General features: G+C 41.5%; 1 protein-coding gene across 1 annotated transcript in view; it reads left to right on the top strand.

Moving 5' to 3' along the window:
• ADGRF5 (adhesion G protein-coupled receptor F5) overlaps positions 1 to 16,502 on the top strand; it is a 90,451-nt gene extending 73,949 nt beyond the window's left edge. The window contains 11 exon segments of the mRNA XM_081296033.1: positions 929 to 1,141; positions 2,911 to 3,066; positions 5,046 to 5,254; positions 7,289 to 7,468; positions 9,260 to 9,545; positions 9,548 to 10,653; positions 11,901 to 11,942; positions 12,031 to 12,090; positions 13,100 to 13,184; positions 14,314 to 14,380; positions 15,027 to 16,502. Of these exon segments, the coding sequence (XP_081152159.1) occupies positions 929 to 1,141; positions 2,911 to 3,066; positions 5,046 to 5,254; positions 7,289 to 7,468; positions 9,260 to 9,545; positions 9,548 to 10,653; positions 11,901 to 11,942; positions 12,031 to 12,090; positions 13,100 to 13,184; positions 14,314 to 14,378 (2,402 nt within the window). The 3' untranslated portion in view covers positions 14,379 to 14,380; positions 15,027 to 16,502.
• Positions 16,503 to 19,859: the final 3,357 nt, after the last annotated feature.

Raw genomic sequence — 19,859 nt, 5'->3', positions numbered from 1 at the left:
TTATGTAAGGCCTAGATGACGCTGCCAAAATAGCTATTTATTTTGAGCTCTGGACTTGCTGATACATGGTCAGGAAATGGTAGTATCTTTCTCCCATGCTAACTTCAAATCTGCTGTGTCCAGTTGCTCTTTCCTACTGCTGGGCAATAACTGTAGCTTTTCCCATCACATTATACTATTAAGCAGTTCCATCCCTGGGTACTGAAAATCTGTTTTGGTCTGAATCTACAATACTTTACTTTTATGTTCAGTCTTAAGTTCCCCCTTCCTCCCAACAGGAATTGAAAGTGTTTCTTTTCTCTCTTGCTTCTTCTTTTTTCTCTGGTGCCTGCTAACTCCTGGCTCCTCCAGAGCTGGGGCTCAGAGAAAGAATATGAGAATAATGGAAGAGTATAACTTACCTGTAGGTACCTTAAAATCTTGCTATATTTTCTCCAGGGCAGCTTGCTCAAGTGATTTTTCTTCTGATGCTGTGGTGCTCTGGAACCTGAGCGTCCTGCCCACTTAGAGATGGGGAAGGGGTCATCAAATAACATCATGCTCCATTGGATCAACAACATTTAAACAAACAAACAAACCTCATCCTTGAACACACCAAAATCCCTATTTATTTTCTGGGTTGATGAAAGAACCTTGGAACAGAAATTGGGAATCTGGTTTGAAACTTCATCACCCCTAACCTTGAATAAGCTGCTTAATTTTATTTGAAACTAAATGCATATTTAGGGGGTCATTGGTTAATCTTTCAAATATATGGGGAATACAGAAGAAGGGTTGGTCAAGAATTTTGTCCTTCAGTATCCAGGAAGGTATGGTGTGGCCTTACCTAGGTTCGAGAGGAAAAGCTTAGACTCTCCATAACCTTTCCAGCAAATGCCTTTAGGAGTGATTATTTCACTCCATCTCATTTTTGCTTCTTTCCACTCAGGAACCTATCACTGCATATTTAGATACAAGAACTCATACAGTGTTGCAACCAAAGATGTCACTGTTCACCCACTGCCTCTAGAGCCCAACATCATGATTGATCCTTTGGAAGCTAGTTTCTTATGTGGAGACTCCCATTCCTTCAAGTGCTGCATTGAGGAGGATATTGACTACAAAGTCACGTTCCAGATTGATTCCTTGTCCTTTCCGGCAGGTAAGATGCAGAGTGCTGAACTGATAGGACATATTATATCATATATGTGGAGTCAAAATTCTACTCTTAATCAGGGATCAAGAAACCTTCAGAAATACAGTGTAACAGAGTAGAATTCCAAAGACATTACTTTCTGTTTGACAATGTGCCTGGTGACTGACCAGTTTGCAGCAAAATCTTTGGAGTTGCGAGGGTGGAGTGCATTATTTTGGGTGGGAACTGTTGAAGACAGTGTTAAGATAACCTTCATTGGATTTAAACTCCTCCTATGTGGCAAACTAAATATTCTGATAATCCTTCCTGATATGCTGTAAAATAATTTGCTATAAAAGTGACACAACAATCCTTTTAAATGCACAATTGAGCATGCCAGAAAGTAAAAGAAATAACCAAGAACTTAAAACATAGAAGAAAAGAAAATAGAAATGATGTTTTTATTTCATGCTAGAGCTTAACTGCTGGCATTTGCCAGAATTAGAAACCTGGAGCCTTGGATTAAAGGCTTCCAGAGGGCATAAAAAACATACCATGCTCCCTAAGCAGTAACTGAGGCTCCCCACCCCACCAGCACAATGTCAAATGGTAATATGCTTAGTAATAGAATAGGCCAGAAAACCAAAATTCATCTGCCTGAGTTGGGCCTAATTTCTGGGTGGGCAACAAGTTTCCCCTGAGAATTATAAGAATTTTGTCCTCACCCAACATTGTGCTTTGAATTTATAATGTTTGTGGTTCAGGATCACTAAGATGAAGCATAATTAACTTAACGTGGTCCATTGATTTGCACCCTAAACCATAAGGCAATTAAAAACAACAATAATGTAATTCCTCCCTGGTAGAATATATCCTCAATTCAAATTCCTCAGGATTTCCAGAGATTAAGTTCAACTAAACATGAGTTTACAACCTCAAATCTCAAAACACAGATACCTTCCTGAAGGTTTTATAAACTCATTCATTCTTTCATAACTATTCTTGGGAATTTGCACTTTGTAAGGTACCATAACAAACAAACAAAAGGAGACTAAATAATTTAGGCACATATTTTGATATCTAGAAATGCCTGTGCCATAAAAGGGAATGCATATAACATTAAATATATAAAATAAGTTACATAGATTGGAAAAAAAATAAAAATGTTGAAATGCCAGCCTCCCCAAAGATTAGATTATTTTAAAGACTGTATGTAGAAGCATTTAGCACAAACCTGAATATTGAAACCTTCAAATATTTTAGGCACTCTGTGGTCAATATGCATGTGTGTGTGTGTGTGTGTGTGTGTGAGAGAGAGAGAGAGAGAGAGAGAGAGAGAGAGAGAGAGCTAAGTACTGGGAGATCCAAAGATAAATAAGACCAAGAGTCTCCTCTATGAAATATATGAGCTTATGGAGAAGAAAGATCCACAAAGAGCTAATTAAAACACTACAGAGTAAAGACAGGATAGGAAAAATGCACAGAGCATATGGTAGATAGTAGAAGGACTAGAGGGATGCTGAAAAAGCATGATTGTGACCATCAAAAACATATGGGCACAGATTTGGATTTATGAATGGCAGAAGCAAACTTCTGGTTGGCACATATGCAAATGTAGGCTTACTTCTGGGAAACAGAGATTATCTTTATGGAAATATGTGAAAATGCATTAAAAATGAATGTTACACACTCTGGAGAAATATTTGACAGGTTTCTTCACATTGAATCACCTTGATAATATGTATGCTTTGGATGTTCATGTTGTGACTTCATGCTCTCAATCACTCTATCTCTAGCAAAAGAAGTTAATGGGAAACAAGTGTGCTACAAATACAGTTTCAACACAAGCTCAGTTTCCTCGTGTTCAAGAAATGTTGATGTGTTTTGTCACTTTACCAATGCTGCTAATAATTCAGTCCAGAGCCCATCCATGAAGCTCTCTCTGGTTCCTGGTAAGTGCCTTTCACATTACTTTAAAATGTTAGAGTCAAGAGCAGGGACTCATTTATTCATTCGCTTCCTCATTCATACATTCAGTAAATATATGTCAAACACTTTTCTTGTGGCAAGCTGTGGACTAACCATGGTAGATTTGAAGAGAAATAAGTCATGTTTTCTGGCCTCAGGCCTAGGGGAAAGCTAGACAGATGCAGTAAAAAATGTCACATACATTGGGTATGTGCAAATCTAAGCATATTGTGGGTGGTCAGAAGGGCCACCTGGTTTAACTTTCCTGCTGGCAGGTGGGGAGAAAGTGATCAGGAAAGCCTCGAAGATGAAATCATTTTTCAGCTGAGCATGGGAGGCCACCAGGTAGTTCACCAGTCAGATAAGAGTGGGCAGAATCTGTGCACGCTTGAGATTACTTTGAGCTTTCATCAAAGGGAGTGAGACACAGCCACATGGGAAGAATTAATATAAAGAACAGGTAACTGCCTTTTGCATCCTTTGTCACCACTAAGTCAATATGCCTCTGCAAAATATCTTTGAGATGCAAAGTGATGATCTGTGGAGGCATTTCTATATTAGCCCATGCTGAAAGTTCACCCTCAGTTAACAGAGAGGCAAGGAGATCTGTGATGATCCTGGGCATCTCCTCATGATTCTTCCCAGTATCAGGACCCCTGATGTACAAAGGACACACGGCTCTATCACTAAGCTTATTTGAGTTGACAGAATGATTTGTGGTCATTCTCAGATGTATTATTGGTCACTGGGCCCTGGACAACTATATAGGGAAGCAAGTTAGCATTTCATGTCTCTCTGAGTCACTGTCAACTGACCCTGCAAGCACAGTCCCTTTTCATTGTCTCCTCATCACAACCAACGTGTTTTATCTACTTATCTTTGTTCTCTTTCTTCATACCAAATTGATTTCCACTGCTTTTTCCTGGAATAGATAATTACTTATTTATTTCAAGATTTTATACAATGGGTGAGATTTTAATATTCATTAACTAAACAAAAAATGTGGACAAGGGAGGATTCTACTCATCAGAGTCAGGATCGCTTAGAAATTAAGAAATTCTGCAACAAATGTCATTTTCTCATTCTTTTCTCCTCGTGAGCAGAGGTGAAATAGAGTCACCTTTAAGGGAAACCAGAAGGAACAAATGCTTATTAAACCCATTGCTTAGAATATTCAGGTCATGGATGCCTGGAGTTCCTACTTTTAATTATATTTTTTTTTGGGGGGGTTGCTGCTGAGGATTGAATTCAAGGGCATTCAACCACTGAGCCACATCCTCAGCCCTATTTTGTATTTTCTTTAGAGACAGGATCTCACTGAGTTGCTTAGCACCTTGCTTTTGCTGAGGCTGCCTTTGAACTCACAATCCTCCTGCCTCAAGCCTCCCAAACCACTGGGATTACAGGCATGCATCATTGCACCCAGCTGTTAATTACATTTTTGAACTACAGTGGTGTTTCTCAACCTTGGCTGCCCACTGACCAGGGAAGCTTAAAGCACTGCTGAAACTGGACTTTCTGCCTAGACATTCTGGTGGACTTGAGCCTGGACACTGGCAATATCTAAAGCTTCCAGTGATTCTAACATGCCAACATTGATAATCCCTAGATTAAGGCATTACATCCTTAAGATTCCTGGTAAAGGGGACACCTCTCATTGGGAGAAGAGCCCATTTTCCATGGTTTAGATTTTTCCAACAGCAAAGAGAAGCTGGCTGGGAATGGGAGGTGTGGGTGAGGCATAGAGATATTCATTTCTGTTAGGAAATTCAAGCTCAGGCTACAAAAGACAGATTTATATGGAAAGCAGAGAGGGGCTTTGGACAATCAGGAACAAAATTAAGAAACTGAGTGAACTCTGAAAAAGTCACTGAAAGTAAAAATTCTATCAGCTGGACCCTATTTCCACTGTTTTTTTCTTCTTCTTTCAATTATTCCTTTTATTCCTGTGTTTCCAATGCAGAGAAGAATATCACATGCCGGGATCCCACAATAGGCGTCGGGCAGCCAGGAAAGGTCATCCAGAAGCTATGCCAGTTCTCCAATGTTCCCAGCAGCCCTGACCGTACCATTGGCGGGACCATCACTTACATCTGTGCAGGCTCGAGGTGGAAGGTGAAGAGAAAAGACTGCATCTCTGCCCCAATAAATAGCCTGCTCCAGTTGGCCAAGGTGAGCTTCAAACCCTTGACTCTGAGCTATTGCTAGGGACATCTGTCTGGCTCTTCAGATTTCTCAGCTCTCAGGAAAATGGCCTTGGGATGCTTTGTGTTGCTCCAAAAGCTACTTTAATTTGTCTACTCTCAAAGAAGATGCAACCCTAGAGATGCTTTAAAATGTTTAAATTCAAATACGAAGGCAAAAAAGTATGTGTGCTGCACTAGAACCAGCCGGATACCCTTAACGGTGACTTCTCAGGACCTTGTGCCCAATATCTGCAAGGGGTGGTGGTATTATACTCTATTTCATCTCATTTGAATAATTTGGAAATCTAATAGCTATAGTCTTTTCAGAAAAAAAAAGAGTAGCATAAAAAATAAGATTTAATAAAATGTAGTCGGGATTTATGCTTTTGCTGGTCTGAGATTTCCTCAGTCCTTAGAGGTTCTTGTACTGTTGAAAGGACCAATCCACCTCTCTTAGCAAGAACAAAGGCTACTGCTATGTAGCTGGAGGGAATTCTTTGCTTCTTCTCAAAAATAAATAAATGTTGCTCCCATCTCTAGTCTGTTGTAAGTTAGAGACTCCTAAAAACTCCATGAGCTACGGCAAATAAATACCTGAGCTATAACTAGTGGATTATAGTGAATGGTGACATCTTTTGAACAACCAGTTCAAATCCTCTGGAGAAAGAAGAATGGAGAAAGAGGGAGAATACTGATTTGTGTTTTATCAAATTATCATCCTTCTTACTTCTTATACCAAAATGATTAAAATACCTACTATGTTTAAAGTGTTATTATGGGTGCTATCAATATGGAGAGGTCAAGTTAGAACTTGGCCTCCCATTTGATAAAGAGTATAATGCATTTGAGTAAGTATATACATGGTAATTTTCAGCAAAATAAATCAAGGAGTTCTGCTTGAAAAGCGTAGCATTTGTGTTGGGCCTTGATGGATAAAACCTGAGGGATATAATTTATTGTAATCAAGAAAGATAGAACTTGTAATTTGAACTCAATGTGTCTCTTAGTTCAAATTCTATGTATATTTTCTTTTTTTTATTTATTGGATGTTCACAACATTACAAAGCTCTTGAAAAATCATATTTCATACATTAGAATCAAGTGGGTTATGAACTCGGGGCCCTACTGATCTATCATGCTCCACCTAATTTATTCATTAAGCATATAAATTATATGTCAAGATATACAACTTGTGCTATGTTAGGAATTATGGAATAATGGAAGAATAGAATAGAAATATAACACATGGCTCATATTGTTAAGGATCTTATAATTTAGTTGAAGAGGTATTAGAATTGAAACACCAGATGATAGGAGAAGAGATGTCACAGGTGTGAGGCAGGTGAAATAAAAAAATATGTATTCGTAGGAAGGCACACTCATCAAAGTCTTCTTAGAAAACATAAGTAGGGGCTTGAGTTAAAAATCTGAATTGTGATCATTACAGATAGGTGACATAATCTGAGAATAAAAGAGGCCATTCTTCCTTCCACTGGGAGAACAGATAGAAACAGAACTGCTCCAAGAAAACAGGAATGGGCAGTCACCTTAATGGTCAGCAGAGCAGGTGATGCAGAGAAAAATAAAAGCTGGCAAATGCTCGTCTATGAAGATATCCAAGTGATAATTTTATTCTCTGTTAGTTTTCTAGCAATCAAGTCTCTCTCTTTTGTTCCTCACTAGTTTTCAGCTTGACATATGTTTTAATTTTCCCTTTCTGTGTGTGAGGTATAAAGTCTTAGTTCATTCTAAAGAGTACACACAGAGAGTTTAAGAAGAAAATTATCCCTAAAATAAGTATTTAAGTTAAATAAGTAAGATAAATAAGATTAAATTATTTTTGTCAGAGATGAAATAAATAAGATATACTAAAATAAGGATGTCTTATGCAACAAACTTACACTTCTGGGTGTGGAGAAAAATAAAAATAAGAAACTACAGCTTTGGGAGATTTTGCCACGAATGATCAGTGGGATCTCATTAACAGGTTTATTATTGGTGTTGGCTTTTGTTTTACTAGGCTTTGATCAAGAGCCCCTCTCAGGATGAAAAGCTCCCTGCCTACCTAAAGGATCTTTCTACTAGCACAGGCAAGGAGGAACAGGAAATCAGCTCATCACCAGGGAGCCTCGGAGCCATTATTAACATCCTTGATTTGCTTTCAACAGTTCCAACCCAAGTGAATCCAGAGATGATGAAGGTAAGATTGTCTATCTTGCAGATTTTTGGGGTTTTAACCTTCTCGCCCCTCAGGACTTCTGTTTAGGAAATGAAATTTCTCCCCAGTGCAGCTTCTTCTCTGTCTTTTCCAGAGCAATAACTTGGATATTAGAGTTGCATGACATGCTCTGTCAGCCATGGCTTTTAAGAATCACAGAGTGTTTCTGGTATTCATTTAGAGATCTTAAGAAGATTTACTTAGGAATCTCTGTTCTAGTTTCTTTACTCATATAGTATGAATTCTTATCTGCTTTCCAGGAAAATTAGGAGTTAAAGGTTTTCAGAATATGTACAAGGAGGGATTCAGAGGTCTAGCATTAACCATGAACTTTGAAACAATCCAAATACGGGGAGAAAAGAGAGTTCACTCACAAGGGTTCAAATGAAGAGGCTTTAATGAAGAGATACAGCAATAAGCCAAAGTAAATCCAGTCAACTTATCCATCAATCAACCAATCAATCAATAGGTGGTGAGGCATTCAGAGACCAGCAACATTTATAAAACATTTATACTCCCAGGGAAAGAAGAGAAAGTAGGGCATCCATAGCCCAGGGAGGTCTGAAGTCTTGGAGGAGAGACCTTTTAGCAGGACCTAAGGACCTACGGTCCTGGAAGGCCAAGCTATTACCAAAGATGTGCTGAGTAGCAAGGATATTGGAGGGTAAATGGGGGAATAAAAAATTTCTCCTTCTCTCTTCCCCCATCTGCCCTTCACCTGCCAGTGCCTCTTAATTGCCAAACCAACAAAAGGCCAACTGCCAAGAAACTAGGTAACAAGGTCCAAATTATATAAATTTTCTGGGGCTACTGTAACAAATTACCACAAACTGGGTAGCTTACAATGACAGAAATGTATTCTGTCACAGTTCTGGAAGCTAGAAGTCTGAGATCAAAATGTCCCCAAGGCCAGGCTCCCTCCAAGGCTCTGGAATAGAATCTCCCTTGCCTCCTCCAGCTTCTGTTGGCACCAGGCTTTTTTTGGCTCACATGTGTCTCAGTCTGCTTCACGTGCCTCTCCCCTTCTCCATCAATCTACTTCCTTTCTGTCTCTTGGCATTGGAGTCAGACCCACTCAGGAAATGTGGGATGGATGCTCACTTAATTACATCTACGAAGACTATTTGCCCTAATTTTCCCAAATAAGAGCAAATAATCCTTAGCCCTTCACAGTGTTTAGGTATTATAGTATTTTGGAGGCCACTCTTCACCCCACTATAGGGCTCAGACTTCCAGAGGACAGATGAGGCAAGAGAGGAAGAGAAATTACTTTTTTTTAGGGGAGAATTGATGAAAAATGACAAGCCCAAGTTTATGAGAGAAAAACCAAATTGTTTACAGAAAACAAAGATGCTTTTGACAACACCCTCAGAGCTCATTCGATGCTCAGGGTTTGAGGGGGTCTTCAGACACTTTCTTTTGCTGGGGACATGCCACCCACCAAAATATCTTTACAGGCTTCAGATAATATAAAACCAAACCAAACAATAAATACCTCTGTCAGTCTGCTGAATGGGCCTTCGTAAGTGGTGGGAAGGTGGCTTTCACAGTCACTATATCTAAATGGTTGGCAAAATCCCACAGTCTCCTAACCACCTCACCTTTGCCATCAGAAGGCAGGTCGCTGATCCTCTCTGCCTGCAATGTCTCATTTTTCTCTTCTCTTTCTCTCTTATTTGTACCCACTCACCCAATTTCCAGGGAGATGTCATGTTTGTCACTTTCATGTTTGAAAGAATTTCCTTGGCCTGACCCCACATGTGTCCCTTACAGGATGTGCTGTCCACTGTGAACATCATCCTCAGTAAGTCTGTCTTGAGCACCTGGAAGGTTTTACAGCAGCAGAAGACCAACCAGAGCTCCCAGCTACTGTACTCAGTGGAAAGGTTTTCCCAAGCCTTACAATCTGGAGATAACACCCCATCGTTCCTCTCCCACCCCAATGTGCAGATGAAGAGCATGGTGATAAAATCTGGCCAGACGAATGTCTACCAACAGAATTTTATTTTTGCAGACTCTGACCTCTGGGGCAACGTGGCCATTGATGAGTGCCAGCTGGGACACTGCAGCCGGATTCATCTATTGTCACGGTGGCTTTCCCAACACTCCATGCTATCCTTGCTCAGGATATTCAGAAAAAAAATTTTGCAAACAGCTTGGTGATGACAACCACCCTCAGCCACAATCTAACCAAGCCGTTCAGGATTTCCATGACTTTTAAAAACAACCATCGCTCAGGAGGGAGTCCGCAGTGTGTCTTCTGGAACTTCAGTCTCGCCAACTCCACTGGCGGGTGGGATAGCAGTGGGTGCCGGGTGAAAGAAGTCAAAGGGGACAGTGTGTCCTGTACCTGTGACCACCTGACATCGTTCTCCATCCTTATGTCTCCTGACTCCCCAGATCCTGGTTCTCTCCTGAAAATACTACTAGATATCATCTCTTACATTGGGCTGGGCTTTTCCATCTTGAGCTTAGCGGCCTGTCTGGTTGTGGAAGCTATGGTGTGGAAATCGGTGACCAAGAACCGGACTTCCTACATGCGTCACACCTGCATAGTGAACATCGCCACCTCCCTCCTCATTGCTGACACCTGGTTCATTGTGGCCGCTGCCATCCACGACCATCACTATCCACTCAGCGAGACGGCCTGTGTGGCTGCCACCTTCTTTATCCACTTCTTCTACCTCAGTGTCTTCTTCTGGATGCTGACACTAGGCCTCATGCTCTTCTATCGCTTGGTTTTCATTCTGCACGATGCCAGCAAGTCCGTTCAGAAGGCTATTGCCTTTTCTCTAGGCTATGGCTGCCCCCTGGTCATCTCGGTCATCACCGTGGGGGCTACCCAGCCGCAGGAAGTCTACACGAGGAAGAATGCCTGTTGGCTCAACTGGGACGACACCAAGGCCCTGCTGGCCTTTGTAATCCCAGCACTGATCATTGTGGTGGTGAACGTGACCATCACCATTGTGGTCATCACCAAGATCCTGAGGCCTTCTATTGGAGACAAGCCAAGCAAACAGGAGAGGAGCAGCCTGTTTCAGATCAGCAAGAGCATTGGTGTCCTCACGCCACTCTTAGGGCTCACTTGGGGTTTTGGTCTTGCCACTGTGTTCCAGGGGAGCAATGCCGTCTTCCATATCATATTTACCCTCCTCAATGCCTTCCAGGTAAGTTCTGCTGTGCAGAGCTCTCGGGAAATTTCTGTTCCTGTGGGACAAACTAATGATAGAAACATAAACAGGAGTAGGAATGGGGAAGGATTTTAATGCAGAGAAAGCCTTAGTCCTAAGTAGCAGTAATATAAGAACTCAATGAGATAGAAAAGGACACCTTCCTTTGCTCCCATGGAACCTTGTACCTCTTATCACCTGCATCATAACTTGGTTGCATGTGCCAGTCTCTTCCAAATGCTCTGATAATGCAAGTAGGAGGGAAGTCACTTCCATAAACTGGATGTTGCTATTTGTCCAAGATTACTTTGATGCAGTCTATTATCTCTTAAGTGAAAATAATTAAGCCAAGTCATGTCTCCAGTTAGTCTCCGGAAACATCAGTGAGCTCTGTGCACATCTCCCTTGTTCATCACCAAATTCCTTGTACCTAACAAAGAACTTGGCCCACAGTAGGCTCTCAAAAGCCATTTGAATGAAATCAGTGCTATGTATCACATAATTTCTCTGAAAATATTTTGTTGAAGAATGAGGCAATGAATGCCCTAGGCGTGCTACACAATCTGCTTGATTATATTAAAATGGAAAGACATCTCCACTCTTCTGTAGCACCTAATGGTAACAGTGTTAGAAGAGCTCCGGCAGAAGTATAAACAAGCCCCTTTGGTGCATGGGGAAGGGAGGGATTAATTCTGTTTCTCCCAATAAGTGGGGTGTGAGGGGTTAAAAATAAGGAAATACCTGCCCAAAGGATGCAGGTCCCTAAGAGCTGGTGAGGGGCAGAGGTGAAGTTGAGAGGTTGCTCCCAGATGCTTGTGACACGACCATAGGAACCTAACTACTGCTCCTGGGCCTGCGGCTCTGAGTCATAGGTTCTTATCCAGTGACCTTCAAGGTATCCCTCTGTTAGAAGAAGCTAATGATCTTTCCTCATGCCCCAGAGTATCATCACAGTCTGGAAGGGTAGGTGAGTAATATAGACACAGGGCTTTATTTAATGGCATAACTAGCAGGACACTTAGTTCACAATTACAGAAAATAGAAAACATTCTCCCAGTATCACAAATGAAGGGTACCTTGGTGTGCACCAATAAAATCCCTTTTAACATTGTCATGTCCTAGATTAATTCTACAAACACAGATGGGGAAAGAAGTATTGCAGTTAGCACTAGGTTAATACTACTTCTTATTTCACTGGACAATAGAATATGATTAAAATTTACTTCTCTTAATTCTTTCCCCAGGGATTATTCATTTTACTCTTTGGATGCCTCTGGGATCAGAAGGTAGGAACAATGACAGTTTTCACCTCATAGAGAAGTCTAAAGTGCTGGTGGTATGTTGACCTGACTGGGCTTCTTTTCAACAATGCAGGTACAGGAATCTTTGCTGAACAAGTTTTCATTGTCAAGATGGTCTTCTCAGCACTCAAAGGTAAGCCCTCTCTCTGGAGACTTTCCACTCTGTATCCTCACGTACTCCAACTGGTAAGGATGAAGTGGAGAGTTCAGAATCTCTACCTTGGGATTTGGTTGATGGAGCTAAATGCAAACCCCTTTGCCTCCATAACTAGTTGCTTTTGCATTTCACCACATTCTGCCTATGGAACACAGCCATGCCACTACCACAAAGATGCTTCTTCACATCTTTAAGTCAGCGTTTAAATGACAGATGAGATAAACTTAAGATCAAAATCAAACTTTCAATGCAAAGTGATTTTCTGGGGGAATTTCAAATCAAATCAAAGCATTAGAGAAAATAATTTGAGAAATAATAATGGGCAGAATTTTCTATAGTTCATTTTGAAATATTAGTGTTGTCCTTGAATACATTTGACTACATGCACTTATCAGAAGATAGAAAATCCTACCAAACAACAACATTTTCGAGGTGGGGTGTAGTTTGGTGGTAGAATGTGTATTTAGTAGGCAGGAGGGCCTAGGTTTGATCACCAGCAGAAAGAGAGAGAGAGAGAGAGAGAGAGAGAGAGAGAGAGAGAGAGAGAGAGAGAAAGAGGGAGGAAGGGAGTGAAGGAAGGAAGGATGAAGGAAGAACACGATTCAAATCATCTATATTTTTTTAATACTGATGATAAAATTCCATTGTCTCCATGTGGTCCAAGGAGGTGGAATTAAAAATGCAGGAAAGTTGGGGCTGGGGATGTGGCTCAAGCGGTAGAGCGCTCGCCTGGCATGCGTGCAGCCCGGGTTCAATCCTCAGCACCACATACAAACAAAGATGTTGTGTCCGCCGAAAACTGAAAAATAAATATTGAAATTCTCTCTCTCTCTCTCTCTCTCTCTCTCTCTCTCTCTCTCTCTCTCTCTAAAAAAAAAAAATGCAGGAAAGTGATGGCTAGGGGGCAGCAAAGCAGTCCCCCAAGAGGTCAAGTAGTCCTGGTCTAATAAATTTGCTTTTTGATTGTCTTTTTCTTCTCTCGTAGTCAACATCCATAGGTTCATCTACACCTGTGTTTTCTATGAGTTCTCCAATATCAAGAAGATTTAACAACCTTTTTGGTAAAACAGGTACGTAGTGACTTCTGGGTGTTCCCTGGTTGACCAGAACAAATTTGCTCTGATGGGGAACCCCCTATTATTCCACCCGACACTTCATGACATTACCTGAAATAACCTCATCTAAGATAGAAGTTAAATGTAGCAGCTTGCTTACATATTCACCAGTCATGAGGTGGTTGGTACAAAGAGCAACTCCCTTTAATAATAATAACAAATAATAATTCATGAAGAATAATATTAAGAAAATCTTGACTACGCTCAAAGGGCTGTCCAACAAATCACCGGCACAAAGTGGGACCTGTAATTGGATGCTCTTGTCAAAGTAGATAGTCCTGGTCTTGTGCTATGGTGCAGCAAAGATTATACTTGCAAAATCTGACTATAGGATTCCATTCTAGGGTTTGTTTTTCCCCTTATAGAATATGCTTGTCTTATACATCGACACTTATGAAACTCTGCATATCTGTGAGGGACTATCTAAGTTAGCTATTCTATTAGAAATACAGTTAAAATTTCCATCTTGGAGGTATGAAATAAATAGTATTAAAGACTAGGAGCAATAGTCTCAGCTATTCTGGTAAATTAAATACCATGCCAATGTACCCAACAGGAAAATAAGCACCAAAATTCCTGCCAGCTTTTTTGAACTGAATAGATCTCACCAATGCAGAGTTCACAAGTGTCTCAAGATTCCCAAACCAAGCTTTTCATGTAAAAGTATATTTTGACTATGCCTATCATTGCCGAATCTCCAGAGGACTTAGTGTTTTCAGCTTCGATTTGATGAATTACTCATGAAACTGACAGACCTTTTCATTTTGAAAGGCACTAATTTGACCTGTTGGGAAATGATGGAGCTTTCAGGGAGTGTGTTAACCATTGGCATTAAAGTGAAAATAATGAAAACTCTATTAAATTATTCCATCTGGTCAGAATGTGATGCACTATGTAAGGCCAGTGAAATGGATTTTTTTGTTTCTGAATCAGTCAGATAAACACTGGGTGTGGGCTCTGTTCTTGGAGAATGAGGCCTTGATATTCTGGTCATTGCCACTGGATAGTCTCTCAAGGGTCATCAGCTCCACTTTGTCCCATTTGGTGGGTGCATAATCACTGTAACTTTGGTTTATGTTGTCAGCAGCCCCAAAGGTCCCCACAGGCAAAGACGGAAACCTTGTTAGCAGTGGCAGTTCACGAAACTGATGGTAGGGTGGACACTCTGACCCTCCCTTTGCCCAACACACACTCCCCACTCTTCCTCAGCACGGTGCCCTCCATCTGCCCACTCGAGGCTGTGCTGCTGCTCCAGTGCTGCCCTCCCTGACGCTGGTTCTCGACACTTTTGTTGGCCCTGGTTTCTGTTTCCTCTGGGTCTTGCTTTTTCTTCCCTTATAATATCCCCCTTCTTTCCTTTTCCCTCCCTTTACAAACCTTCACCTTTAGCTCAGCCTCCTGATTCCTTCCAAGAACTTCCCCAAGTCACCATAATCAAGGGGACCAGGGAGGCTCCCTCATGCAAATGTCCCCAGGCCCGTGCATGTGGTGGCATGTGGAGAGGCTGCCCACGTTGAGATCTCCCTGTCCTCTCCTTTGTAGAAATCTGGCTGCTGGTGTGTTGTGAAGTAGTTAGTGCTTGTCGGCTGCCATGCATGCTTGAGAACGGCAGCTCTTCTGCGTGTGTTTATTGGCACTCCTGGGCTGGGGAGGAGGGCAGGCATGGGTTGGTTTCCGGGCATGGCTGAGCTTACCCAGCTCCTGGATTAGAGCTCCCCTTGATCCATTAGGAGATGGTCACACCCCAGAGTTGAGGAAGGCTTATCTGTGAGGCTGAGCAACAACTCTGTTTTCCAGGAACGTACAATGTCTCCACCCCAGAAACAACCAGCTCCTCCCTGGAAAACTCATCCAGTGCTTATTCATTGCTCAACTAAGAACAGAAAAATCCAACCCACATGACCTCCTGGAACCGGTGGACGTGATCTGAGCAAGAGACCCTTTTAAAGCTATGGGTGAAGTGTTCTCTCTGCAGGCCTCTGGGAGCAGATGCGGAAGAGTCTTTTCCACTAGAAAAGAACCTTTCTTTTGTAAAGACAGATAAAAGTAATGATTATGTTTATTTTTGCTCCCCACCCCCATCCCTTGTGTGATGTCAGGTGTGTATAGTATTTAAGTGAAACTCAAATCCCCCAGGCCCAACTTCTCTGTCTATATTGTAAAATAGAATTTTGTAGAGACATTTTCACTTTATGCTATTGGCTACAAAGATAAGCTTTGATTAAAATAATAAGAAGGAAGCTAGTACCTAGGAAATACTTCAGCAAATTCTAGGAAGGAAGGAAGGAAGGGAGGGAGGGAGGGAGGGAGGCAGGGGAAGAAAAGGAAGGAAGGAGGGGGTAGAAAGGAAGGAGAAAGAAAAAGAAAAAGAAGGAGAAGGGAAAAAACAACATTAAGGACCTTATTTTAAGATTTTCATGGTAATGATCTAATATATTTCAACATTGAGAGGTTAAAAAAGAAGACTCAAAATGGACACTGAAAGTAAGATGAGGAGAATGAGCTTGATATCTTCCTGATGTTTTCCTAGTTACGAAGGGGGGAAAAGACAGTGGAAAAATAAGAAATCACATCATTGGGATGCTTTCAAGTGGATATTGATATTTACAAACAATGTACCTAGGGGAACATGATTCTTCTAAAACAGACATGCGTGGATTCCTTTGTGTGTCAAGGTCGAACCTAAGTGAATGAACATGCAGAGGAAGTATGACTGCGGGTCCTCGTCAGTCACTGCTGACTAAAGTTTTTCAGTTTATTGAAAAAGCCTTTTGTTTCATTTTAGCACACATTTTAAAAACAAAAAAATTAAATTTTTTATACCCAACCATTGACAAATGTGACATATTGCACTGAAAATGGAGTCCAACTGTCTTATTCGTAACGGCTTTAACCAGGTACTTCTTCACTGTGCATTGTAGAATAGATTTTAATACTCTTCCGGCATTGTACATTACTATTATTGTTCTCACTATGCATTTGATGGCCCTTGGTGTGCTGTATAATTCTTTGTGTAGTATTTCTTTCAGTTCCCAAACCAATATACATTAAGAGTTTTTTTTATGGTTCAGTTTGTACTTATTACAACCACTTGGAAAGCTTCCAGAGAAAAATTTTACAGACGGCTACTCTGTGTTCCTAATGATACTTTACCTTGATGAGCAAATGGCAAAACTTTTTCCAAGGATTTGATTGTTCATGAATTATTTGTATGTATGTTGTCTGTGAATTTCATCAAAATACAAATATTTATTAAACTGTATCCATATTAGAGTTCACCGTGGACTGTAGATATATTAGCCCAAATATTCCAGATCCAACTCTGATCCCAAAGGGAAGTGGAAGAGGAATATGGGGCTACTCAGGACAGTGGGTAGTGAAGTCTTCATAAGGACTGGGAACAGAAATGGGGCACTATTGTTAGGAAGATGGACTAAGAGAGCCTGAGAGTCAACAACCCCCACCACCACCTTTTTATTTTAATAAGGCTTTAAAGAGTTTTACATTAATAGTTTCACCCTTTCAAATCTCTTCCTATTACTTTTAATTTTTGAATTCTACCTCTGCCTCTCTCTTACTCACAGAGCAGAAGAATAGGGTCCTAATAATGGTTAAAGTCAATGAACTCAATTTCTACATATTTAGAAATGCCATAGACATCTCTTCCCATGTTTGCCCCAGAATTGTCACATCTCTGCCTTAACTGGATGGTATAGTATTTAAATTCTCTAAAGGAAATGGTTATTAGGCTATAAATGCAGGCCACGTTCTCCAGGCAATGATCAGCCTTGGTGTGGAGCTCGGCACTGAGAAGACAGAAGCAAAGGTTCAGGTACAGGATCCATTGAATTAGAATTAGATGTATCGAGAAAGAACAGCCTCTATTGATTTGGTTCCTGAAGTTAATGTCAAGGAGAGTTGAGACCATCTAGAGCACAATGCTAGCTGGGCAAGTGTGGCATCAGGGAAACCACAGTCCTGGGAGGAGGCTGTGGCTGTCATGTTCAAAACAACAAGGGAACAAGAAACACTGAACTTCCATGGGCTTTGGTAGAGATCCCTTAGGAATCACTGTGCTTGACCTTGTGAAGGGAACCTCCATAATGGCAGGAACTTTCCATGGACTTCCCTTGGGTGTAGATCTGGCCCTCTGCCTACAGTCATTAGCAGAGGCACGTTCTTTTGTTTCCAACACACCCATCCCTGCACACATGTGCCCATGCATGGTATACAGACACACACACTCACTTGCACTCACACACAGGCTGGCATGCACCTCCACCTTTTGAGCACAGCACTGGATCTAAGTTCCAGAAGAGCAGTGAGAATGAGGTACTGAAGAAACTTTTTCTGGTTTTCTGCCCACTACAATACACATAGTTCAACCCTAGCCTTTCCCAAGAATACCCTAAAATAAGCATAGAATTCAAAATCACAGAAGAAAACGGCCCATGGATCAGTGAATCTGATGAAAGCCAGAGCCTTTTTGGCCCTGAGGTTGACGGTTCCCAAGCAGCAAGGACAAGAGGCTAGTAGCAACAGAGAAGGAGGCACATGGATGCTGATATTGGTGTCAGGTGAGCCCTGTGGTCACCTTATAGAGTGCCCTGTGTTTCCTATTCCTGATATCTCTCAGTGTGTAAGTCAAATTCAAGGGCCAAAACTTTCTTGAATGAAGTTGTTTTAGTCATTTTTGTTGTTGTTGCTTTAACCAAAAAACCTGAAAACAATTTTAAGGAGGAAAAGTTTATTCGGCGGTTCATAGATTCAGAGGTCTTAGTTCATAGATAGCAGGCTTTATTCCTTGAGGCTTGAGGCAAAGCAGAATGTCATGGTAGAATAATGTGGTAGAAGAAAGCAGGTTGGGACGTGGCCACCAAAAAGCAGCGACAGAGACTCCATTCAACAGGAATAAAATATGTACCACAAAGGCACAACCCCCAGGAGCCGCCTCCTCCAGCCACTCCCCACCTTCCTACAGTTACCACCCAGTTAATCCCTATTACGGGATTCATGCACTGATTAGGTTCAGATTCTTATAACCTAATCATCTCACTTCCAAACTTCCTTGCATTGTCTCCCACATGAGCTTTTGGGGGACACCTAACATCTAAACCATAACTGAAGTGAACTTCCATTAAGGCAGTTTCTTGCAAAGAGATCTGGGCTAACATTTTAGAGATTGTAATGTCCAAGTATTCGCAAATCAACAATTAATATAAACTACAGCTGTGCTTCCTGGGAATGTTCTCAGTCCAGCATAAATAATTTCTCCAGTGAGTCACATGTCTGCCATATTCCTTCCCATTTCCTATTGTTGATTTCAAGAAAGAGGTAAATAGATGTTCCATGGAGTTTTCGGCATGTAGGTTGCTAAGGCCAGAAATGAAGAAAAACTGTGGGAAGTCAAATCCTTTTGTGTGGAGAACTTCAGAGAGGCCCATGATGGCAGTTTTCAGAAGAAAAGTTACAAAGAGATGAGAAAAATTAGAGCAGCCAGCAAGGGCAGGTGGGAGGTGTGGGGAGTACCCCTCAGGTGAGTGGAGCAGAAGTCACATCATACAGGAAGACAAAGGGAAGTGTGGTCCTAGAGATGCCACGCAGGTGGAACTCATTTCATTTGTGGCAGATTGCCACAGTCTTGGCTGGGCACAGAATCACGAGCCACCACAGCTTTGTAGATTCAAACAGCAATTCTTTATTCCCGAACTCACACCGGCCTCCACACACGTTCTGGGGCAATCCCAGTTCTCACTGCCACCCAATTCACCTACTCCACGAGGCTTTTTTCCCAAAATGCTCTCTGAATCTCACAAGAACTCAATGGGAGCTCAGGCAGCAGGAACGCCCTAATTCCAGCAGCAATAATCCTCAACATCGAACTTCCCTAAAATCCAAGGTCTTAAACTGGGAACGCCCTTAACCCAAGGACCGGGATACTTCCTCAAACCTGATCAGCTCTAAACCCGGATCCGCCTTGGTCTTTGAGCAAGGTCACCTTACATGCAATGTCAACAGCGAAATCATTAACATGGGGTACCTAGCAAGGAAATTTTGATGCGTCATTTCTACTTGGTAATGGCCCTCAGCAGCAGATGAGGATGATGTCAAATGGTGTCTCTGCATCCTGAAGAGAAAGCCAGTGGCTCAGGCCATTAAAAGTCTGGTTCCCCGAATGTCCAGAATAAAGAAGGAGTTTAGGGTGGACATACCTATCTTACGTATTCTCTGAAACACAACAGAAAGAGCATCTCACCTTTTCAAAGTTGTTGACTTTAAAATCAGATGTCATAGGTTTCTATAATTATGAATTGGGATTTTAAAATCATGGTCTTAGTGGTATGCAGCTTCCTTTCTGTGTTTTTAACAATAAAATATCAAATAAGATCTCAAGCTTTTTCTTTGTACAAATAGGCTGCTTTTTTTTGTAGTGTGCCGCTGCTGCTATTTCAGGCTTCCCCCACATTAACCAGAATTTGATCCCATTTCCCAAATAGTAAATGATCTTGTCCATTTTCCAGGCTTGGGATGAGCTCAACTGGACAGCAGGGCTGATGTCTTTTCTCACACCATCCACTCTCAGAGCCAGCATGTGATGATCCATCACCTCATAGAGGATTTAAACAGGGT

The sequence above is a fragment of the Spermophilus citellus genome (genome assembly GCF_964194105.1).
Source record: "Spermophilus citellus genome assembly, chromosome: 5".
In the NCBI taxonomy this organism is placed as follows: Eukaryota; Metazoa; Chordata; class Mammalia; order Rodentia; family Sciuridae; genus Spermophilus; species Spermophilus citellus.
The sequence above is the reverse complement of the archived record's forward strand: the minus strand, read 5'-3'. Positions and strand labels throughout refer to the sequence as shown.